At 37.8% G+C, this 24,742-nt stretch overlaps 1 protein-coding gene, 1 long non-coding RNA gene and 7 other non-coding genes across 15 annotated transcripts in view; 8 read left to right on the top strand and 1 right to left on the bottom strand.

The window, feature by feature from the left end:
• micu3a (mitochondrial calcium uptake family, member 3a) overlaps positions 1-14,187 on the top strand; it is a 62,932-nt gene extending 48,745 nt beyond the window's left edge. For all 4 annotated transcript variants that reach the window (XM_057843147.1, XM_057843145.1, XM_057843146.1 and 1 more), the window contains 4 exons: positions 6,360-6,468; positions 6,569-6,726; positions 8,817-8,901; positions 8,995-14,187. In XM_057843147.1, coding sequence (XP_057699130.1) covers positions 6,360-6,468; positions 6,569-6,726; positions 8,817-8,885 — 336 coding nt within the window. In that variant the 3' untranslated portion in view covers positions 8,886-8,901; positions 8,995-14,187. The remainder of the gene's footprint in view (positions 1-6,359; positions 6,469-6,568; positions 6,727-8,816; positions 8,902-8,994) is intronic.
• Positions 12,441-12,656, top strand: LOC130921139 (small nucleolar RNA U3). Its single transcript, XR_009064300.1, has one exon. It is a non-coding gene; the product is annotated as a small nucleolar RNA U3 (small nucleolar RNA).
• A 264-nt stretch (positions 14,188-14,451) lies between the features above and the next one.
• LOC130921130 (small nucleolar RNA U3) lies at positions 14,452-14,667 on the top strand. Its single transcript, XR_009064291.1, has one exon. It is a non-coding gene; the product is annotated as a small nucleolar RNA U3 (small nucleolar RNA).
• A 1,548-nt stretch (positions 14,668-16,215) lies between these two features.
• On the bottom strand, positions 16,216-22,299 carry LOC130920171 (uncharacterized). 4 transcript variants are annotated; one of them, XR_009064116.1, is made up of 4 exons: positions 19,700-22,299; positions 19,216-19,387; positions 18,971-19,137; positions 16,216-18,771 (listed from the first exon to the last, which is right to left on the bottom strand). It is a non-coding gene; the product is annotated as an uncharacterized LOC130920171 (long non-coding RNA). The 4 variants fall into 4 exon arrangements; XR_009064118.1 differs by having other exon boundaries at positions 22,003-22,298; XR_009064117.1 differs by having other exon boundaries at positions 18,971-19,123; positions 19,216-22,297.
• LOC130921129 (small nucleolar RNA U3) lies at positions 16,467-16,682 on the top strand. The gene has a single exon (XR_009064290.1). It is a non-coding gene; the product is annotated as a small nucleolar RNA U3 (small nucleolar RNA).
• On the top strand, positions 17,835-18,050 carry LOC130921141 (small nucleolar RNA U3). The gene has a single exon (XR_009064302.1). It is a non-coding gene; the product is annotated as a small nucleolar RNA U3 (small nucleolar RNA).
• A 490-nt stretch (positions 22,300-22,789) lies between the features above and the next one.
• On the top strand, positions 22,790-23,005 carry LOC130921131 (small nucleolar RNA U3). Its single transcript, XR_009064292.1, has one exon. It is a non-coding gene; the product is annotated as a small nucleolar RNA U3 (small nucleolar RNA).
• Positions 23,006-23,485: 480 nt separating this feature from the next.
• LOC130921140 (small nucleolar RNA U3) lies at positions 23,486-23,701 on the top strand. Its single transcript, XR_009064301.1, has one exon. It is a non-coding gene; the product is annotated as a small nucleolar RNA U3 (small nucleolar RNA).
• Positions 23,702-24,523: 822 nt separating this feature from the next.
• On the top strand, positions 24,524-24,742 carry LOC130921132 (small nucleolar RNA U3). The gene has a single exon (XR_009064293.1). It is a non-coding gene; the product is annotated as a small nucleolar RNA U3 (small nucleolar RNA).

Below are 24,742 nucleotides of genomic sequence, written 5' to 3'. Positions count from 1 at the left end.
TCAAACAGCTGAACAGGACAGGGAAAAATAAATAAATAAATAAATGTCTGTGCACACATCAACTAAAGGCCAATATAAAACTATAGCCAAGAATGGTGTTCATGGGAGGACTCCATGAAGGAAGCCTCTGCTGTCTATAAAAAACATTGTTGCTCGTTTAATGTTCGCAAAAAGGGACTTAGACACTCCACAGACGTTTTGGCAAAATATATTGTGGACTGATGAAACCAAAGTAGAATTGTTTTGGAGTAACACACAACGTCATGTATGGAGGAAAAGTGGAACAGCTCACCAAAATCAACACCTCATCCCCACCGTGACGCATGGTGTAGTAAGCATCATGGTTTGGGGCTGTTTTACTGCCTCAGGGCCTGGACAACTTGCATTCATTAATGGAAGAATTCATTCAAAAGTTTATCAGGAAGTTTTGCAGGGAAACCTGAGGCCGTCTGTCAGACAGTTGAAGCTAAAAGGAGCATGGATGCCGCAACAAGACAATGATCCAAAACACAGAAGTAAATCAACGTCAGAATGGTTTCAGAAGAGCAAAATACACGTTCTGGAGTGGCCAAGTCAAAGTTCAGACTTGAACCCCATTGAGATGCTGTGACATGACTTGATGAGAATGGGCCAATATTAGTCCTGCTTGATGTGCCAGACTACTGCCAGACTAGAAGTTATTGCTGCCGGGGGGGGGGGGGCACAAAATATTAAATGTGATGGCTCACTTACTTATGTTTCCCCCTTCTGTCATTGGTTGCCTACTATCCTCATTAAAATATGAAAACCTAGAAATGTTTTGGTAGTTTTAGTTAAAGCAGACTGTTTTTTTCCTGTGTGATTTTGACAAGGATGAAATCACATTTATTGGGGATTTTATGCAGAAATGTGAGAAATTCCAAAAGGTTCAGATACTTTTTCATACCACTGTAACTTCAGTGTAGCAGTGAACTCTCGCTTGCTTTAATCAGTGGCGCGCACTTGCAGCCTCACGTTATGGCTTCCATTATGCACAAACCTGGACCCAAACGGGACTACTCTATGATGCAGGCAAAACTCGATAATCAAATTCGCTGGCAACGAATTCATTAATCGATTAGTTGTTGCAGCCCTAATCTGTTCATTGTTATTATTCAATGATAAATATTTTGATTTTAATGTTGACAAAACAAACACTGTTACAATCTAAGTAAACCTTTTGCATTTGGTGTAACAAAATCAATTGTACAGTGAAAGTAATTCCATATTTTTTCATACAGGCTACAGTATAAATTTCAATTGACGTTTTGGGTGGGCATTTTATCTTCAGGTATCAGCAGGGGTTCAATTCCCTCACACATCTGTTTGTTTTATTCTTCTTCTGTGAGTGCTCCTGCCTCCCAGCCATGACTAGCACCTGACATTTCCCACCACCATTTCTGCCTGCGGCTGTTGTCTCTCTCCACAGTTCAATGCACCACTGCCTCAGTCGACCACACACACACGCACACACACCCAGGCATGTGCTCGTCTTTTGTCACTCGATCAACTCTATTCATCTATTATTATGCCTGGATATGTTTATTAATGGCAGACAAACTGATTGATCTTTGTATTTATTGTCATTAATTCAACTACTGTCATAAATTTGTTCATATAATCATTTTCCAATAATCTTACCATTTACAAAGTGTGAAATGAACAGTAAAACTGCCCATCACCTCACAAATAGCTGTAATACGGGTTTGCTTAAAGTGCCTGTGACAGCATAAATAAATCTTATATAGCATTATTATGTGAATTAGAATCATATTATGAGACGATTCGACTTTATACAACAATTTGGCAAAACACAGATGATGAGAAATTAGTCTTTTAATCTGCCGATTAGCCCCGCCTGTCATTATAGCGCTCTAGCGTCCCCAGCTGGAGGATGACATCCGCAGGGTCACGATTTCATCTGATTTTAGAATTCGGCCCATTGAGGGGGAATTATTCAGAACGAGGAAAATGCGACAAAGAGAGCAGCAAAATGTCATTGTTTCAATCTCTCTACTCCAATATTTTTACAAGATATTCTTTTTTATCTAAGTATTTTCCCCAATTGCTTAATAAATGGTATGGTCATGACAAATAACAGTCTTGTGCCAAATGGAATATGAAATATTCAAAATGGATTCATTCAGTACGACATGGCAAAATTACTCCATAATGGTCAAAACTGTTGATTTCTTGCACTTCCCGAATGATATTTTATGCCACCGGAAACTACCCTGTATCATGTCACACGGCGGCGGGGTTATCGATTCTCTTCATTGATCGGAAATCTCCCCGGCGATGAGCAGGTTACAGCTCGTCGTTCCCCTGCTGCGAGCAGGAGAGCTCATTTGCCGGGGAAGCAGCTGGAGAATGACTGCTGGACAAACCAGCCGACGTCAAAGGAGTGCGTAGCTGCCGGAGCCCAACCCGAGGATAGTGGTCTAATGCCAAGCACACGAAGAGGCAGATGGGGTCTTGAAGTCTGGACGATATGGAGAAGTGCATGAGCATAAGCCGAGTATATCAGTAGGCACGCGAAGAGGACCGAAGGGGGTGTGCGACAAGCCGCCGGTCGGTGGCCTTCTCGGTGGACATGAAGCATTGTTACCCACATAATGCGAGCCACCTCCTTTTTAAAACGTGTGCCCAGTATTTGACATAATACAAAACACTATATTTACTCACTTCCTCGCTAGTCCAAAGGTGCCACAGTTGTCAGACTTGTTTTGGCCGATCTTCGCGGTGAACGGGAATTTTTGAAACCCAAAAAGACTCACACGTCTCTCCCTGGTGCAGCAACAAAACCCTGCAGCACATTTGGCTGGCATGATGCGAAAAATAAACAAATTAATCTGCAAAATCAGCTGAATCCGCAGTCCATCTGCATGCTATAAAGCAGTGCTGTACTGTGAGATGCTGACCCAGTTGATGTCACATTAGCATTCCTCCTCAATCCAGGAAGTCACTCATTTTCATGGCGCGGGATTCAGAAAATTGAATACATAAATCGATCGCTTCCACACACTTTCAAGTTGTCCATTTTATTCAGTATCATAAAATACCGCATCAAATATGAAATAAACATGCTTTTTGCTGTCATAGGCACTTTAAGATCATTCCGATCATTCCATTAAGATCAACTGTTTTGTTTGTAATAGATATCACTGAACTGATGTGACTCAAAAGTGTTAACAATAGTACAACCCTAGCAAAAAGTATGGAATCACCAGTCTCGGACGAGCACTCACTCAGACATTTTATTATGTAGAACAAACTCAGATAAAAAGCTTGAAAAAATAATGAATTTGTTCAAAAGTGCAACTCTTTGGCATTCAGAAACACTAAAAGAAATTAATAAAAAACATTGTGTTGGTCAGTAAATGTTACTATTATAGAGCAAGTGCAGGGAAATAAATATAGAATCACTCCATTCTGAAGAAAAAAATATGGAATCACTCCATTTTGAGTGGAAGATACAGACATACCCAGTCAATTTCCTCTCCTTAATTGGGCCCCTGCCTCAGATTAGATCTGCTCGTTAGTCAGCAGTTAAAAACAGTGCAGTTATCATACCTTGGAGGGCTACTCGACCAAGTGGATTCACAAGAATCATGGCTCCAACAACAGAGATGTCTCTTGAGACCAAGGAGTGGATTATCAAACTTCTTGAAGAAGGTAACACTACACGTATGGTTGCCAAAGATGTGGGCTGTTTACGGTCAGCTGTATCAAAAATCTGGACCAAGTACAAACAGCATGGCAAGGTTGTTAAAGTTAGGCGTCCTGGTAGACCGAGGAAGACATCCAAACGTCATCACAAACAACTAAAGGCCATATGTCTTGAAAACAGAAGATGTACAACAAGACAAATGAAGAAGAAATGGGAGGAAGCTGGAGTCAAGGTATGTGACAGAACTGTGCAAAATCGCATAAAGGAAATGGGGAAAGCTAAAAGTAAACAAGACTGTAATGGGCTAAGGAGAGGCAATCATGGACTGTGAATGACTGGATGGAGGTTATTTTCAGTGATGAGTCAAGAATCTGCATTGGACAAGGTGATGATGCTGGAACTTTTGTTTTGTGCCGTTCCAGTGAGATTTACTAAGATGACTGCCTGAAGAAAACATCAAAATTCCCTCAGTCCTTGATGATATGGGGCTGCATGTCAGGCAAAGGCACTGGGGAGATGGCTGTGGTTAAATCTTCAATAAATGTACAACTTACATTGAAATTTTAGACACCTTTCTTATCCCTTCAATTGAAAATATGTTTTTCATTTTCCAAGATGACAATGCACCATGCCACAGAGCTAAAACTGTTAAAGCATTCCTTGAAGAAAGACTCATCCAGTCAACGTCATGGCCTGCAATTAGCCCAGATCTCAACCCTATTGAAAACCTGTGGTGGAAATTGGGGGAAAAAATGGTCCACAGTAAGGCTCCGACCTGCAAGGATGACCTGGCAACTGCAATCAAAGAGAGTTGGCACCAAATTTATTAAGAATACTCATCAAGTCCATGCCTCAGAGACTGCAAGCTGTCATAAAAGCCAGAGGTGGTGCAACTAAATACTACAGATTAGGGGTGTGACAAAATATCGAAATGGTGATATATCGTGATACTTTGTATGCCAAAAGGTTATCGATATGTTCATGCAAGAATCGAGATATCATTTTAAAAAGGTTTCAATGCCAAAAAAAAAAAAAAAGGAACCAACAAATTGCTACCAAAATCTTCCACCGTAATAGTGTCTCAGTTAACTCTTAGGCTGCCTTGGCAGTGCTCGACACCCAATCCATTTAGACTGGGAACGTTCGTTCATTCAAAACCAGAGCATTCACATTCATTCTGTCCGATTTTCAGGGCATTTATAGGTCACTTGCTGTTCATTTTAGGGCATTTCCGGGTCATTTCCTGTTGAGTTTGAGTCACTGCCTATTCATTTGGGTGATTCCCAGGTCACTTCCTGTTCTGTAACACAAAATGAACAGGAAGTGACCAATAAAATACCCCGAAATCAACAGAAAGTAACTGAAAATCAATGGGTAAATGACCTTAAATGGCCCAAAATTACCTCATTACCTGGCATTGGCTGCTACTGACGGCCATAGACGTTCAATCCATTTAAAGTGGGAGGGATGGCAGCGAATGAACGAATGTTCATTCGCTGCCACCCTCCCATTTCTAATGGATTGGACGTCTACTAGTTATAAACTCATTCCAATTCACAGCAAAAGCTTGTTTTTCTGTTTATTAGTTGTTTTTAGAATATCCTAGAACGATTTCCTGACCAATGTATCGATAATCTTTGTATCGCCATATTGTCAGATCATCGTTATCGTGAGCTTTGTATCGCAAACCGTATGGTATCCTGAGGTACCAAGAGGTTCCCACTCCTACTAGAGATGTGTTTTGATTGTTATTTGTTTTTTTTCTCATGCTTCCATATATTTTTTTCTCAGGGGCAGTTTACATGGCGACTCTGCGACACAAAGACGAAATGACTGAGTTGCGGACTTGTCTCGCGTGCATATGGTGCCGGCGAAGACGGAAGGCGAAAACGAAAAATTCTGAATCCTGCCTCGAAAGTGGAAGAATTCGATTGCGGGGGATTGAGGGGGGCTTGCTTCGCATGCATATCAAAGGCTACTGCCGCGCCGGACCCGCGCCGATAACGTCAGCACTCGTACACGTCACATTGGGCGTGCGCAGCGGTGCTATTTAACATAAAAAATTGCAAATGGCGGAACATCGGCTTTAATTTACTGTTTTAATAATATTTTAAAATTTAAATATGTTGAATGTTTCCATTTTTATGCCTTTTGGAATAAAAGGAAAATACCATTGCTTCGAATGGGCGCGCATGTTTTCTTCCGGACTGAGGAGCCCCGTGGGGTCAAAGTGCATCATTCGCTGTCGCCTTGTAAATCTGCACTGCCCCCTAGGGCTTGGCTTGAATACTACATCATTTTCATGCGGAATTGCGACATTGTTCGAATGGAAACGAAACCATGTAAATGCACATTTGAAATTTTTCGTCTTCTCGGAGAGTCACCATGTAAACGGCCCCTCAGAATGGATTGATTCTATATTTATTTCCCTGCACTTGCTCTATAAAAGTAACATTTACTGACCACCACTATGTTTTTTATTCATTTATTTTAGTGTTTCTGAATGCTAAAGAGTTGCACTTTTGAACTAATTCATTATTTTTTCAAGCTTTTTATCTGAGTTTGTTCTAATTAATAAAATCTCTGAATGAGGGCTCGTCCGAGACTGGTGATTCCATACTTTTTTCTAGGGGTTGTATTACATGCAAGTCTGTTTATTTTGGTGTTTCAGGGAATTACCTTTGATGAGTTCCGTTCCTTTTTCCAATTTCTCAACAACCTTGAGGACTTTGCCATTGCCATGCAGATGTATAATTTTGCCTCTCGCTCCATCGGACAAGGTTGGGAAAGAGCTAAGCTGGATTTCTTGACACATACTGTACGGTCCTTCTTCTGTCTGTGTAGAGAAACTCTCACAATATTTATTTTGTGCCCTGCCAGATGAGTTTGCAAGGGCTGTATATGTGGCCACAGGTCTTAAGCTGACACATCACTTGGTCAACACTATCTTCAAGATCTTTGACGTGGATCACGATGATCAACTCTCTTACAAAGAGTTTATTGGCATCATGAAGGACAGACTGCACCGAGGTGCCAGGGTGAGGATGGATCTAGTCTACCCAGCGCCGATCTAGAGATTGATAAATTTATCAGATTTTTTTTTTTTTTTTTTTGACGAATGCTTTCAGTCAGAAAGGCTATACCATAGACTTCATAATGATATTGACGGGTCAGATTCGACCTTCACTGCGCTGTGCCTTCAAGTAGGGGCCACCCCACAATCCGCTTCAGTTATTCGCAGTTAGTCACAGCGACACATGCAGCGATCCAACGACGGATTTATGTTGGCAAAAGTATGAAAGCTTTACCGAATACAAACAGGACGGATAGTCTAAGGAACGATTTGTTCGGGGATCCAAGGTAATTATTATATTTTTCGTTTTTTCACAACAATTCTCAACGTAAAAAGTTCTTTGTTGTAAGACTGCCGCCACATTATCTGACAGACTAGCATCATTCTTCGACATATTTACGTATAATAAGTACTATAACTGCACGTTTTTTGTTTTGTTTTTTTGCTTTTATCCAAGAAGCGAGACCGTTTTACGTCCATATCTATAAAGAATTCAGGGATTCAAGCATTCATTCACGAGAACTTTCACTGGAAAAGCTCTGTTTACATATGGCGGCCGCCACATTGATTGACAGACTAGCATCGTACTTCGACATTTTTACATAAAATAAATGCTAACCATACATTTTTTTTTTTTTTTTTTGCTTTTAACCAAGAATCGAGACTGTCTTACGTCTATATCTATAATGAATTCAGGGATTTAAGCATTTTTTCAGTAGAACTTTCACCGGCAAATCTCTTGTTTACATATGGTGGCCGCCACATTCACTGACAGACTAGCATCGTACTTCGATATATTTGCATAAAATAAACGCTAATTGTACATTTTTTGTGCTTTTTTTAAACCAAGAATTGAGACTGTTTTACGTCCATATCTATAAAGAATTCAGGGATTTAAGCATTTATTCACAAGAACTTTCACCAGAAAATCTCTGTATACATATGGTGGCAGCCACATTAACTGACAGACTAGCATCGTACTTTGACATATTTATGTAAAATAACTGCTAACTGCATTGTTTTTTTTGCTTTTAACCAAGAATCGAGACTGTTTTGCGTCCACATCTATAAAGAATTAAGGGATTTAAGCATTTATTCACAAGAATTTTCAACGAAAAAATCTCTTTGTCTGTGATTCCACTCGGTCAACTTTGACGGCGCGCCAACAATGCAGGCCCTCTATTAATCGGCTCCGTGTCCCGTCAATATCATTATGAGGTCTATGACTGTACTCTGCTTAAATTATCAATATTACAACTGAGGTTTTAATGGTTCTATGAACTGGAAAAAAATAATACCAACAACAAAAAACAAAGATGTGCTGCAACTTTTCCAAGGTGAGTAGGGGCAAAAGGTGGGGTACATCCGGAATTGGCTGCCAACCAATTGCAGATTGTATTTCACCAAGATGTGAATAAGAACATGAATAGTTATTTGTCTGTATGTGTCCTTTAATTGGCTGGCGACCAGTTCAGGTTGCAACCCTTGTCCAAAGTGAGCTGGGATAGGCTCCAGAACACCTGCAACCTGAGTGAGAGTGCAGCAAAGTTAAAAGAATTGCAGTTCCTAGTACTAGTGTATAGTGAAATGGGTGGGGAATTTTTCAGGCTGTTTGATCTTTGCCTTCGATGGCAGCTTGAAGAAAAAAAGACTGCTGTCAAATCTGTCTATTACTGGAAGTGCTGAAAAACTCAGGCGAAATGGAAACCACCTCAAATCATTCTTGGCCCTGAGCTGCTTCGCCAGAACAACACTGCTCTCTAGTGGTGTTTTGTGATATTTAACCACAGTTATTCAACAAAACATTGGTGCCAGTTTTATAATTCGTGTGATTAGAATTTGGCACTACTATGTTAAATTACTAACCACTTTCTCTTGCTGTCTTCCTTTCTCTACTCTACTCATCTTTGCATTCCTTTCAAACTGCCATGACACTTTAATGATAACTTGAAATTCATTCATGACTTATCTTCTCCTCTCACATTTTGCTCTAACATACTTTCCTACTCATTCATCTCCCACTATTTTCCCTTTCCTATATCATGATACTCTCAGGGATACAAAGCAATGGAGCGAGCCATCTCTTTTAGATCCTGTCTGAAAAGAGAGCTGGCAAGCAGATAAGTGAAAGCAATTCCATGTCAGTGGATTAAAATATTAAACGTTCAGTTTTATCAAGGTTTTGAATCAGAGCACTGTCTGAACATGCCACTTTTTGCTGTGTTTACAATAGCTGAAGACCACACGCCACACCTTTTTCTGCTGTGTTCCCAAGAGACAAGTGCACTCATCCTGGATGGGTGGCAAAGACGTCATCGACTTGCTGGGTTTAGAACTGTAGATGGATACTGGACACACAAGGGTGTAGGTTTGCATAGGAATGGTAGGGACTTAACACACTAGCAACTTCTCAGGATGCTCAAATTGTCCCCACCAACTTTTAAGCAACCTTATTTGCATTATATATTGAGTTCAGTTATATTGGTAAATTAGATTTCTCTTCCTATATGTTGTAAGGATAGAATTGATCCTACCATTATTATGTAATCATTTTCATCATGTTCAGATTTACCGTAATTTTCGCACTATAAGCCGCATCTGACTATAAGTCTCCACCCACCAAATTTGGCACGAAAACAGCATTTGTTCATAGATAAGCCACACTGTACTACTACTGTACTATAAGCCGCAGCTGTGCTCACTCTATAATGGGATATTTAAACCAAAAATTATTAACCGGTAACACCTTATTGACAGCAGCATCATACAACTTTCATAAGACCCAATGAACCATCATTGCTTCAAGAAGCTTCATTTGGCCATCAAGGGAGTCCCTTGGGGGAGACAGTCAACCTCTGCTGTCACCTACTGTCAACACTGTTGTTGTCCAACATGCCTCCTAGCCTGCATTGCAGCGCTATTGATGTAAACAACAATCAAAATTTATGTTATTTGCTAATTATTTTTTCAGTTACTATTCCAGCTGTAGGGGTGAGAATCGAGAACCGGCTCCTATAGAGAACCGGTTCAGTGTGTTTCAATTCCATGGTATCGTTTGGCAGTTTATCTAACGATTCTCTTATGAATTCCAACCTGCACGATTTACATCACATAACTTACGTACGTTACACACATTCGATTGTGCAAGTATGAGTACATGATTATTTAAAGAGGGATCACTCACCGAATAAAATCTGATGAGTCGTCGCCGCGAAATTTTACATTGATTTTCACAGGCCAAGTCATTATTCGTGAGACTACTTCAAGAAATGGTGATTTAAAAAAAAAAAAAAAAAAAAAAAAGTCTATTAATGGGTCTATCGTATTCCTCGTCGAATACTCTATAGGAAATATAACATATATAATAATATAACATGTATGCATCTAAAGTTATCCTAAACGATTTTAGATACGTATACATTTTTAGTTCAGCTAGATGGATGAAATGTTTTGTAAGATATGGAAATGTTCCACTAAGTAATTTCAATATGTGAAATGGATGTGGGTGGCTGTACTTACTTTATATTTACACGAATGTCATGCATGCGAGTTTTTATGGTCTTTAGTACCTCCTCTCATTTTATTACTAGATGATGTTTGCTGTGAACCCCTTACGTGCACTGAGAGAGCAATTGTAATATGCTCCAGCTAATTGCTGATATCATAGTGTCAATCTTTGAAATATCACGCGAGTATACACTATATGTTCCATTGAAATATAAATTATAAATGTACGTACTTTTTAAAGTACAAGGGGAATAAATCAAGAATGCAAGAGGTCTGTTTTTTTTTTTTTTTAATATTTGAACTTACATGCATATAAACATCTGCTTCACTAAAGAGTTGACAAAAAAATTGACACATACAGATGCAATTTACATTTTCATTGCAATATATATATATATATATATATATTCTCATCAGTTTATTTCTTTTTTTTTTTAATTGCTAATTAGTCTTATTGATTTCAATGTATAGTCTATTTCTGACTGGGAAAATGCAAATATGGGAGGTTTCTTTCCCGACTTTTGTTTCTTTTGTTTTTGGAGGAAAAAAAAAAAAACTTAGCATAAAGAATAATCAAATGTATTAGATATTCAAAACTATTACCTCTGGGGTAAGTGTAGTAACAAATAATCGCTAAATTTAAATTATAGGGCACAGTAGAACCGTGGAAAAAATAGGTTTCAAATGCAGTCCAAAATTGTTCAGGCTTCAGTTTATTATGCGCATGCGCAAAGAGCAACCTTACGTAATACTTTTTAATTCGAGGAACTTGGAAGTTGATTGAACACACATTTTAAAATTTGCATTGAGTATTTAATGAGTTGAATTCTTAAATTCCTTCGTCTGCAATATACCGGTAAGACAACATTTGCCAAATACCAGCGTAATACAAAGAAGGCTTATTGACGAGTAGGACGGAGTGTACTGTAGTTTAGCAATACCTGTTTTTGCTAACCGAAAATTTATCTGTTTTTATGGTTATATTTTGCTTTCCTTCTGTTCATTTGATACCTTGACGTTTTATTTCAGATTGATCAATCTCTAAGGCAATTTCGATGTAGAATTATAGTTATTTAGCATTATAAAAGCCAAATTAATAGAATAAATGATATTAGTCATTGCCAAAAGGGTGCCCTCAAGTGTCACAAAAGAAAACTACAACACAGTCACTAAAGATACTGCGTTTTAGGATTAGACCTATTTATATTCTGGTTCGTTTTCGCGTTGTATTCTTGTAATGATTCACTGTCTTATTTTTTTAATCGTTAAGTTTTAATGTAAATATTAAATTACAGTGTTTGACCGTTCCGGTGCTCAGCAATTCCTTTCGCAGCGAAACGTCTCCACAATGCTCAGCGCGCTTGCGCAAGCATCCGCACACAAGCGCACATCGGTTTCAAGCGGAGAGTACTCAATATTTTTGTTTTTATTGAGTTTTTTTTTTTTTTTTTTTTACCTTTTCATTGCCTCAAAAATATTTTTTGCATGTATTACCCTCTCATACTTTTAACCATTGTGTTTTTGTGGTAGCTTTAAAGCAGTTGACCACATCAGTCACGTAACGTATTTAAACCGTCCTTATTTGATATAATTGCATTTAAGTGTTTTCTTAAGGCATTTTTAGTACGTTCTGCCTGTATGCATCCAAACAAAACAAGTTGAGAGCGCACGGCAGTACTTTGGGTGTCAATTTCGACTCATGCAGGAGATTTTGGCAGAAAACCGGAACCTGTCTGCATTGCTAGTTTACTGTCGGAATGTTTAAACAGATGCACTGTTGTTTTGCTTTTTTTTTTTTTTTCTCTGTTTATTTTAAATGCTGAAACGCAAAAAGGTACAGCTCAACTGTTCCCAGACTTTTGGTGGTATATTTATGTACTGTATTTTTTTTACTGAGACTCTAGCACTCCTTTCATATTTAAATTAGCGTGATTTTCTTTTAAATGAAAAATCCCCGAACCTCCCGCAAAGCATTATGGGTCTTGTAATTTTGTCGAATAATTTAACAAACGTGATGGTGAAGCGTCCAAATGACAGTTTTTACGTAGTGTCCGTCATTTTTCATAACATAGATCGTATAATGAGGTTTGAATAAATGTCGTTGAAAGCGCGCCCTCTAGGTGAAAATAGTATTCTCGCAGATAACTTGCCGTCGCCGAGCACTGATCAGGCAAGACTATACTTTCAGGGATCATTTCTATAGTTCTTGACTTGAGAAATGTGTTTCTAAAGTGATTGGTCTCGCTAACCACGATGAAGAGAGGTGATATTCCTTCCTGAGCGTGAAGCTGGCTTTGAATAATGATTCCGGTCATAAGTTCTCTGCCATTGATGAACGTTCGCAGCTTCGTTAAGGAGCAGTGAGGGAAGGAATATGATCAGAGTGGTTACCGTGTAAAGTGAAAGCAATGTAGTTATTCGGCTCGACTGTCGGCAAAGTTAAGTAAGAATAATCAATTTTAAAGGAAGTCCCGCTCTTTGGTGGCTGTTAAATGTAATTTGTACCTAGTCCTATATGTACAGGTGTTCGGCCATTCCTTACTACGCGGCGAAACGTCCTACACAATGCTCAGGGCGCTTGCGCATGCATTAACACGCATGCGCACATCGGTTAGAGGCGGTGATTACTCACTATTTTTGTTTTTATTTAGTTATTTAGAACCTTTTCACAGCCTCAAAGATACTTTTTGCATGTATTACCCTCTCATACTTTTAACCATTGTGTTTTTTTGTGTTAGATTTGAAGCAGTTGACCACATTAGTCACGTAGCGTGTTTAAACCGTCCTTATTTGAAATAACTACATTTAAGTATTTTCTGCTGGCATTTTTTTAGTACCTTATTCCTGTATGCATCTAAACAAAACAAGTTTAGAGCGCACGGTAGTACTTTAGGTGTCAAATTCGACTAATGTAGCACCTTTCGCCGATGTTTGGCAGAACACCGGTAGATAACATAAATGTTGTAAAGCAATAAAACTGCTACATAAATGAACAGAAAATTTATATTTTTATTATGGGTCAAAATTGTTTATCGAACTGATCACGAGACTCGCTTTGTCTGTAATCCCCCCCCTCACCAAAATAAATGAAAAACAAGGGGATGTTTTTCCTTTGATTGCAAATATTTTTTTTGATTGAAGCAACCTTTTTTAGGATTAAATGATTTAGACAAAATGCCCTACACACAATATGGCCCAAACACAAAAAAGATTGCTTCAAAGAAAACGTTTTCAATGAAAATTAAGTGTTCAAATGCAAATTTTTCAATCTCAAATATTTTTGCGCATTCATATATGTTTTATATGATTGACATTTTTCTTTTTTTGATTTGAAGTGATTTTTCTTTTTGAAAATATATATTTTTTGAAGCAACTTATTTTTTGATTGAATAATGAAGACAAAAACGTCCTAGCCAAGATGTGGCCCACATATCAACATTACTTAAATTAAAAAAGTTGCTTGAATAACAAAAACTTCAATCCCAAAAAAAAATTTCAAAGAAAAATAATTTTCATGTGCATTTTTTTTTTTTTGGTTTCAATTTTATTTTTGCATTCAAAAACACTTTTTTTAAAGCGACTTTTTAAAAAATTGAAAATATATATTTTAATTGAAGCAACTTTTTTTTTTTTTTGACGCAACTTTTTTTGATTGAATAATAAAGACAAAAATCGACCTCCATATGGCTCCACCCAGGGGGTACATTTTTTGACTGGGGTAACTACATTGGCACGACACCAGCGGGCGTACAATATTTAATGGTTGACGATGTTGGCGAAAAGTATTGCCTAAGCAGCCTGATTTAGTATTCCCCCAAACAATGATGGGAAAGAAAAACAACTTATTATTATATTTTTGTAAGGTAATTTTATTGCTGGCAATGCATTTCGGGGTCATCAACATGTTGTCTCCCCCCCCACCCCCCAAAAACAAAACAAAACAAAACAAAAAAGTAAAACTCCACCTATAATACAAAAATACAGAATTGCACTGCAAAAACACGATGCAAACCTCCTTAAAGTTACTGGTTAAATTCCCTTGATTTCAGCGGAACTCTACTAGAAATAAGTAAAATTATCTGATCATGTAATTGAGGTTTGAATAAATGTCATTAGGAGCGTGCCCTCTGAGTGAAAATAGTTTTCCCACAGATGAGTTGCCGTCATCGACCGGTGATCAGGCAAGGCTATACTTTCAGGGATCATTTCTATAGTTCTTGACTTGAGAAATGTGTTTCTAAAGTGATTGGTCTCGCTAACCACAATGAAGGCAGGTGATATTCCTTCCTGAGCGTGATGCTGGTTTTGAATAATGATTCCGGTCATAGGTTCTCTGCCATTGATGAATGTTCGCTGCTTTGTTAAGGAGTAGTAATGGAAGGAATATGATCAGAGTGGTTACCGTGTAACGTGAAAGCAATGTAGTTATTCGGCTCGACTGTCGGGAAAGTTCAGTAAGAATAATCAATTTTAAAGGAAGTCCCGCTCTTTGGTGGCTGTTAAATGTAATTTGTACCTAGTCATATATGTACAGGTGTTCGGCCATTCCTTACTACGCGGCGAAACGTCCTACACAATGCTCAGGGTGCTTGCGCATGCATTAACACGCATGCGCACATCGGTTAGAGGCGGCGATTACTCACTATTTTTGTTTTTATTTAGTTATTTAGAACCTTTTCACAGCCTCAAAGATACTTTTTGCATGTATTACCCTCTCATACTTTTAACCATTGTGTTTTTTTGTGTTAGATTTGAAGCAGTTGACCACATTAGTCACGTAGCGTGTTTAAACCGTCCTTATTTGAAATAACTACATTTAAGTATTTTCTGCTGGCATTTTTTTAGTACCTTATTCCTGTATGCATCTAAACAAAACAAGTTTAGAGCGCACGGTAGTACTTTAGGTGTCAAATTCGACTAATGTAGCACCTTTCGCCGATGTTTGGCAGAACACCGGTAGATAATATAAATGTTGTAAAGCAATAAAACTGCTATATAAATGAACAGAAAATTTATATTTTTATTATGGGTCAAAATTGTTTATCGAACTGATCACGAGACTCGCTTTGTCTGTAATCCCCCCCCTCACCAAAATAAATGAAAAACAAGGGGATGTTTTTCCTTTGATTGCAAATATTTTTTTTGATTGAAGCAACCTTTTTTAGGATTAAATGATTTAGACAAAATGCCCTACACACAATATTGCCCAAACACAAAAAAGATTGCTTCAAAGAAAACGTTTTCAATGAAAATTAAGTGTTCAAATGCAAATTTTTCAATCTCAAATATTTTTGCGCATTCATATATGTTTTATATGATTGACATTTTTCTTTTTTTGATTTGAATTGATTTTTCTTTTTGAAAATATATATTTTTTGAAGCAACTTATTTTTTGATTGAATAATGAAGACAAAAACGTCCTAGCCAAGATGTGGCCCACATATCAACATTACTTAAATTAAAAAAGTTGCTTGAATAACAAAAACTTCAATCCCCAAAAAAAATTTCAAAGAAAAATAATTTTCATGTGCATTTTTTTTTTTTTTGGTTTCAATTTTATTTTTGCATTCAAAAACACTTTTTTTAAAGCGACTTTTTAAAAATTGAAAATATATATTTTAATTGAAGCAACTTTTTTTTTTTTTGACGCAACTTTTTTTGATTGAATAATAAAGACAAAAATCGACCTCCATATGGCTCCACCCAGGGGGTACATTTTTTGACTGGGGTAACTACATTGGCACGACACCAGCGGGCGTACAATATTTAATGGTTGACGATGTTGGCGAAAAGTATTGCCTAAGCAGCCTGATTTAGTATTCCCCCAAACAATGATGGGAAAGAAAAACAACTTATTATTATATTTTTGTAAGGTAATTTTATTGCTGGCAATGCATTTCGGGGTCATCAACATGTGGTTTCCATTCCCCCCCCCCCCCCCCCCCCCCAAAACAAAACAAAAAAAAAAGTAAAACTCCACCTATAATACAAAAATACAGAATTGCACTGCAAAAACACGATGCAAACCTCCTTAAAGTTACTGGTTAAATTCCCTTGATTTCAGCGGAACTCTACTAGAAATAAGTAAAATTATCTGATCATGTAATTGAGGTTTGAATAAATGTCATTAGGAGCGTACCCTCTGAGTGAAAATAGTTTTCCCACAGATGAGTTGCCGTCATCGAACGGTGATCAGGCAAAGCTATACTTTCAGGGATCATTTCTATAGTTTTTGACTTGAGAAATGTGTTTCTAAAGTGATTGGTCTCGCTAACCACAATGAAGACAGGTGATATTCCTTCCTGAGCGTGAAGCTGGCTTTGAATAATGATTCCGGTCATAGGTTCTCTGCCATTGATGAACGTTCGCTACCTTGTTAAGGAGCAGTAAGGGAAGGAATATGATCAGAGTGGTTACCGTACAATGTGAAATCAAAGTAATGGTTCGGCTAGATTGTTGTACAACTTCAATATGTATAATGCACTGTAATACATATATGTCCCGCCCCCTGATGGCTGAAAAGTGTCATCGTATGTAAATGACTTTCTTCTATGTACCGGTATATAAAATGTTTTAAAGCAATAAAACTGCAATAAAAATGAATGAAACGAACAGAAAATATATATTTTTATTGAGGGTCAAAATTATTTTTCAAACTGATCATGCGACTCGCACCTTAGACGGTCATTTGCTTTGCATATAATTTTCACAAAAAAAGAAAAACTAGGGGTATTGCAGTTTTTATTATTCCTTTGATTGCATATATTTTTTTGATTGAAGCATCCTTTTTTAGGATTAAATGATTTAGACAAAATGCCCTACACATTATATGGTCCAAACACAAAAAAGATTGCTTCAAAGAAAACTTTTTCAATGAAAATTAAGTGTTCGTATGCAAATTTTTCAATCTCAAATATTTTTGCGCATTCATAAATGTTTTATATGATTGACATTTTTCTTTTTTTTTGATTGTAAGTGATTTTTCTTTCTGAAAATATATATTTTTGAAGCAACTTATTTTTGATTGAATAATGAAGACAAAAACGTCCTAGCCAAGATGTGGCCCAAACGCATATCAACATTACTTCAATTAAAAAAGTTGCTTAAATAACAAAAACTTGACTCCAATCCCCCCAAAAATTCAAAGAAAAATAATTTTTACTATGCATTTTTTTTTTTTGTTTCAAATTTATTTTTGCATTCAAAAACACATTTTTTTTAAAAATTGAAGCAACTTTTTTTGATTGAATAATAAAGACAAAAATCTACCTCCGTATGGCTCCACCCAGAGGGTACATTTTTTGACTGGGGTAACTACATTGGCACGACACCAGCGGGCGTACCATATTCAATGGTTGGCGAAAAGTATTGCCTAAGCAGCCTGATTTAGAATTCCCCTCAACAATGATGGGAAAGAAAAACAAATTATTATTTTAAATATTTTTGTAAGGTAATTTTTTTGCTGGCACTGCGTTTCGGGGTCATCAACATGTCTTTATCAGCGTGCCCTCTGGGTGAAAATAGTATTCTCACAGATGAGTTGCCGTCATCGACCACTGATCAAACAAGACTATACTTTCAGGGATCATTTCTATAGTTCTTGACTTGAGAAATGTGTTTCTAAAGTGAATGGTCTCGCTAACCACGATGAAGAGAGGTGATATTCCTTCCTGAGCGTGAAGCTGGCATTGAATAATGATTCCGGTCACAGGTTCTCTGCCATTGATGAACGTTCGCAGCTTCGTTAAGGAGTAGTGAGGGAAGGAGTATGATCAGAGTGGGTACCGTATAATGTGAAAACAATGTAGTTATTTGGCTCAGCTATTAGGCCTTGGGGTGGACCCTGAAAAAGTGCCTAGAAAATGAGTTTCGTTCCACTGTCTGGGCACTACTTGTTTAATGCATGTTTTGATAGATAATCAAATGAAATTATCTCCCGTTTTACTTTGTCGATTGACTTCAAATAAAAACTGGTGTGGACATCAACTTCCGTACTTTCAAACGAGAGCAACCAGGGGCACGTGGGTGACGTATTTACAGCGTTACGAGGCTTCAAAGATGATAGCGTAAACGTGTCGCATCCGACACGTTCGGTGTTAAAGGGTTAAAACTACTACCTAGATCTGTAAACGCAGTCAGGTATTCTTCTTGCTGACATGCAAGAGAAAATGTCTTTGTTTTGCCCTTGCCGTGAAAGGCACTGGTCGAGTCACAACCTGTGAATGTATGGATGCCAATGAGGGTTGAACAAACACTTGGGCCAAGAGCTGGTTTTCCAACCAGATGTTGTGCTAGCCATTTGTTGAGTGTCACTTTCTTGGCTTACCTCAGTAGATTTGGTTGCTAATGTACCCAATGACTCAGGTATCCTGTCTAAAAGTTTGTCTGTTGTTGATAATGTCTCAAAAAAAAAAAAACCATTTCAGACATGGTGCGCTGGAAAGGGGTGTGAAAAACCAACTGGGGGAAATCACGCTTCAATCTTCTTTTCAGCAAAACCTACCTGAAACAAAGTTAAAGGGAAAGATGAGCACAAGACACAGATATTCACATCACACACACCCACATTCACTCTTGCACTTATAGTTCTCATTCACACAAATACACCAAAGAGAACAAAATTAAACATTCTCTCAAAGCCTTTTTTAAGAGACTAAATATAAAAAATTTAAAAAAAAAATGTATGAAGATTTATAAATTACCTGTAGTCTGAAGCATCAAGATCCTCATGGTTCTTCATGGTGTTCACGAACAACCTTCTTAGCTTGTCCATTCTGAGCACTTCTTTGTCAACGATAATCCTTTGACGGACCACTTGTTCTCAAAAGAGTTTGTAGCTCTCAGCATAGGGTTGTCTGAAACACACATACTTAGGATGTGCAAAGAGTAACACTTTCAATGCTTTGGCTAAAGGCAAGCAGAATACAAGTGCAATGTAATAACTCACATTTCTTCGTCCCTCGTTGCAGTTTCTGTTGCTGTTGACTTGGTTAGGAACCTGGTGTAATCTCAGTAACAGGATTTATGGTATCGCACCTCCATTGCAACACAGTCTTTGTCTTTGATATGTAGAAGGATTGAAGAGTCTTTCTTCATCTCTGCTGCCTGCAGCAACCGGCCTTTACACAAAAAAGAATTATAATAAGTATTATTGTCACATCACCGCTTTGCACAGTATATGCGCATCACAGATTTAAAAGTAAAGGGTTTGTTGAGGTTGGTGGGGGGTTGTAGCTGTGATCTATGACTGTGAGGGGCACAGCTAACCCGAGTTTAGTAACCACTGCTGGATTCACTCGATAAATCATTCAGCAGCTCACGTTTTTACTAAACTATAGCCTTAAAATTAACAACAAATTATTTTCAGTCCATTAATAAATATCGGTCATATTGTTAAAAAAAAAATGGGCGCGTGTGTGTGATGCACATACCTGCCGACAATGTCTCTGCTTTGGCGAGATGATCCCTCTGCCGTTTGCCTTCCGATCCCAAACGAGCATACTTTGAAACTTTTTTTTTTTTTTTTTTTTTTTACAAATGATGCAGATGGCTGGAAGGACAGGGCCAGCAGAAGCGATGGGCAAACCAGAACAGGAACAAAGTTTTTTGCTGGGAGTTTCAGACGCTTCTGCAACTTCGCTAGTACTCGCAGGGGGGTCAGAATGGCTCGCCTTGAACAATTTCTGTTTATCAGTAACACGCTGGTAGCATGTAGTGTTGAATCCAGCGTCGTCAGGAATATTTTCAAAATCCATATCCACGCAATGTTGGTATATTTCTGCAAGGTACTTGTTAGCGCCATGAAGACAAAGCCACTTTTTAAGCAGGTTCTGTTCGTGTTCCACCGTTGATAAGTGAAGTCCAAGACGTCCTCATTCTTCACGGAAAAAAGATGCATGTAGCATCGTTTATTTCCCACTTTCTGCACTCTCTTTTTAACTTTTTTTCTCCATTCACTCTTCTTCACTCTCCGATGTTGTAGTCGCCATTGTTGATATCTGGTTGTTATGGTGAGGAGAAAGCGGCTACCTGATAGGCTCATGTGACCAAAATCACACCACTCCCGACCTAATGGCACTACACCCACACCAGAGATCAATGCGCCTCAACGCAAAATACTCCCGGGGTTTCACCATCGAGAACAAAAAATTGGCACGTTTTCAGAGGGTGAACTCCACGGATTCTTACTTAGAACTAATAAATCTATTTTATGAAGAAAATAATATTTAGTGCCCCTGGTAGTGGAGCGAAACTGAACGAAAGGATAGGTGACCTGACGGCCTATATCGGAAAAGTTCAATATGAATAATGCACCGTAATACATAAGTCGAGTTATGGAGTCCCGCCCTCTGGTGGCTGAAAAGTGTCATTGTATATAATTGACTTTCCTATATGTACCGGTATATAAAATGTTGTAAAGCAATAAAACTGCAATAAAAATGAACAGAAAATATATATTTTTATTATGGGTCAAAATTATTTTTCAAACTGATCATGAGACTCGCACCTCAGACGGTCATTTGCTTTGCATGTAATCCCCCTCCCCCCAAAAAGAAAAACTAGGGGATGGCAATTTTATTTTATTTTTATTTTTTTCTTTGATTGCAAATATTTTTTTGATTGAAGCAACCTTTTTTAGGATTAAAGGATTTAGACAAAATGCCCTACACATATTATGGCCCAAACACAAAAAAGATTGCTTCAAAGAAACTTTTTCAATGAAAATTAAGTGTTCGTATGCAAATTTTTCAATCTCAAATATTTCCGCGCATTCATAAATGTTTTATATGATTGACATTTTTCTTTTTTTGATTTGAAGTGATTTTTCTTTCTGAAAATAAATATTTTTTGAAGCAACTTATTTTTTGATTGAATAATGAAGACAAAAACGTCCTAGCCCAAATGTGGCCCAAACACATATAAACATTACTTCAATTAAAAAAGTTGCTTAAATAACAAAAACTTGACTCCAATCCGAAAAAAAAAAAAAAATCAAAGAAAAATAGCTTCCACGTGCATTTTTTTTTTGTTTCAAATTTATTTATTTTTTTTAATTGAAGCAACTTTTTTTATTGAAAATATATATTTTAATTGAAGCAACTTTATTTTTTTTATTGAAGCAACTTTTTTTTAATTGAATAATAAAGACAAAAATCTACCTCCATATGGCTCCACCCAGGGGGTACAATTTTGGACTGGGATAACTACATTGGCACGACACTGGCGGGCGTACCATACATATTCAGTGGTTGACGATGTTGGCGAAAAGTATTGCCTAAGCAGCCTGATTTAGAATTCCCCTCAAGTATGATGGGAAACAAAAACAACTTATCATTATCAATATTTTTGTAAGGTAATGTGTTTTACGAAATGTTTACGAAATTTCCGGGTCACACTTTTGCAAAAGAAATTTCGTTTCAGGTTCGCAGTGGGTCAGCAACAGGCACACTTTTGCAAAATAGACAATGTTTATTGATTAGAAATTGCAAATGAAAGAAGTTTATTGGTCACAATCCCACAAAGGCAAGCAGAAGGGAAAAAAAACAAGCATAACACAGAATAACCATGGCGCTAGGTCTAGGTTGTCACTGATAACGTTTAGAACCCCCACGATGCAGTTAAAACACACACAAGTACAAGAAACAATGGCGCTAGATGTATAGTTGTCAAAGCTAACACCCCCACGCCACAGTTAAAGCACAACAAGTTCCCTGGTAATGAATCAAGCTCCTACCTGTTGACAATGAGTGGAGAGCCCTCACTCCAGGTCTGAGAATCCAAGGAACCAAGCCGAGCGATCACACGTCAATCCAACGGAATACTGTAACGTGGCCCGGAAATGTCCGGCTCTTTTATTGGCACATGTCACATGCAATCTTATTGGTTCACTCGTTGTATGAATCTCGTGTCCAAATATGATTGGTTTACTCGTTGTACTTTAATACACAGCCTAATGGCACTCTCAAAGGCGGTTATTGTCAAAGGCAGTTGTTGTAATATATGTGAACTCGTACTTTAATACACAGTTAATCACTCCTAAAGGCACTCTCAAAGGTGGTTATTGTCGTTATATATGTGTACTCTTAATGGCACTCTTAAAGGCAGTTATTGTTATATATATGTGCAGTTAATAATGATGGAACCAGTGCGGGTCACAAAAAGGTCATAGGTGTTTTTCTCCATTCATAATGTTATTGCTGACACTGCGTTTTGGGGTCATCAACATGTTGTGTGCCCCCCCCCCCAAATTAAAACTCCACCTATGCTGTATTGTGCTTTTTATTTAAACAATCACTAACACGCTACAGCACAAAAATACAGAATTGCACTGCAAAAACAATGCAAACCTCCTTAAAGTTACAGGTTAAATTCCCTTGATTTCAGTGGAACTCTACTAGAAATAAGTGAAATTATCTGATCATGTAATGAGGTTTGAATAAATGTCATTGTCAGCGTGCGTGCCCTCTGAGTGAAAATAGTATTCTCACAGATGACTTGCCGTCGTCGACCAATGATCAGGCAGGACTATACTTTCAGGGATCGTTTCTATAGTTCTTGACTTGAGGAATGTGTTTCTAAAGTGATTGGTCTCGCTAGCCCCGATGAAGAGAGGTAATATTCCTTCCAGAGCGTGAAGCTGGCACTGAATAATGATGCTGGTCATAGGTTCTCTGCCATTGATGAACGTTCGCAGCTTCGTTAAGGAGCAGTGATGGAAGGAATATGATCAGAATGGTTACTGTATAATGTGAAATCAATGTAGTTGTTTGGTTGGATTCTCGGAAAAGTTCAATAGATGTGTATAATGCACCTTGTTACATATGGGAAGTTATAGGGCCCTGCCCCCTGGTGGCTGAAAAGTGTAATTGTATGTAACTGACATTCCAGGAAGCCACTAGAGCATCGCTAAAGAGCCACATGCAGCTCTAGAGCCGCGGGTTGCTGACCCCTGGGTTAAACAGTAGTAAATATACGTGCTTTACAGTGCACTTTTACTTTTCAAACAGTCACAACATGCTACCGCACAAAAATACAAAATTGCACTGCAAAAACACGACGCAAACCTCCTAAAAGTTACTTGTTGTGTAAATCTACTAGAAATAAGTGAAATTATCTGATCGTGTAATGACGTTTGAATAAATGTCATTGTCAGCGTGCCCTCTGCGTGAAAATAGTATTCTCACAGATGACTTGCCGTCGTCGCCCACTGATCAGGCAAGACTATACTTTCAGGGATCATTTCTATAGTTCTTAACTTGAGAAATGTGTTTCTAAAGTGATTGGTCTCACTAACCACGATGAAGAGAGGTGATATTCCTTCCTGAGCGTGAAGCTGGCATTGAATAATGACTCTGTTCATAGGTTCTCTGCCATTGATGAACGTTCGCAGCTTTGTTAAGGAGCAGTGATGGAAGGAATATGATCAGAGTGGTTACCGTGTAATGTGAAATCAACGTAATTGTTTGGTTGGGTTCTCGGAAAAGTTCAATATACGTGTATATTGTACTTTGTTACGTATGCGAAGTTATAGGGCGCCGCCCCCCGGTGGCTGAAAAGTGTCATTGTATGTAATTGACTTTCCAGGAAGCCACTAGAGCTTTTGAAAACCGTTCATGAGAAAAAAATGTTTTATTGAGGCATTGCATTTGTAAAATACATGTTAAAATCTTTGTCATTGTGATTGCTCTTCTCTTTAGCACAGGACTTCTTTTTCCCTCTTTCTTTCAGAAAGAAAGCTGACCAAACGCCGGGTCTGAAAGGCAAATTGTTGTTGCATTATCTTTAAATACCTGCTACTTTTTGAGCAGAATTCTAGTTTTGTATTGGCTAATGTTCCTATTGTTGAAAGCACAAAAGTGTGTAATAAAAAACTAGCACATTTATATTTTGCATTTTGTTTTCTTACTGTACGAAAATGAACCGAATAGTGACCTCAAAACTGAGGTACGTACCGAACCTAGATTTTTGTGTACCCCTAGTGGTAAATATACAAGCTTTACAGTGCAACTTAATTTTACTTTTTATCAGTCACAATATGCAACACCACAAAAGTACAAAATTGCACTGCATAACCACCACGCAAACCTCCTTTAAGTTACTAGTTAAATTCCCATGATTTCAGTGTAATTCTACTACAACTCAGTCAAATTATCTGATCGTGTAATGAGGTTTGAATAAATGTCATCGTATACGCGCCCTCTGAGTGAAAATAGTGTTCTCACATATGACTTGCTGTCGTCGACCAATGATGAGCTAAGACTATACTTCCAAGGAACGAGTCTGTAATTTGTGACTTGAGAAATGTATTTCAAAAGTGGTTGGTCTTGCTAACCATGAAGAAAAGAAGTGATATTTATTCCTGAGCATGAAACTGACATTGAACATTGATTTTGATCATACTAGGTTCTTGGCCATTGGTGAATGTTCGCAGGTTTGTTTTGGAGCAGCCATTGAAGGAATATGATCAGAGTGGA

The sequence above is a fragment of the Corythoichthys intestinalis genome, chromosome 8, assembly GCF_030265065.1.
Source record: "Corythoichthys intestinalis isolate RoL2023-P3 chromosome 8, ASM3026506v1, whole genome shotgun sequence".
Classification (NCBI taxonomy): domain Eukaryota; kingdom Metazoa; phylum Chordata; class Actinopteri; order Syngnathiformes; family Syngnathidae; genus Corythoichthys; species Corythoichthys intestinalis.
This window is presented reverse-complemented; position numbering and strand designations above follow the sequence as displayed.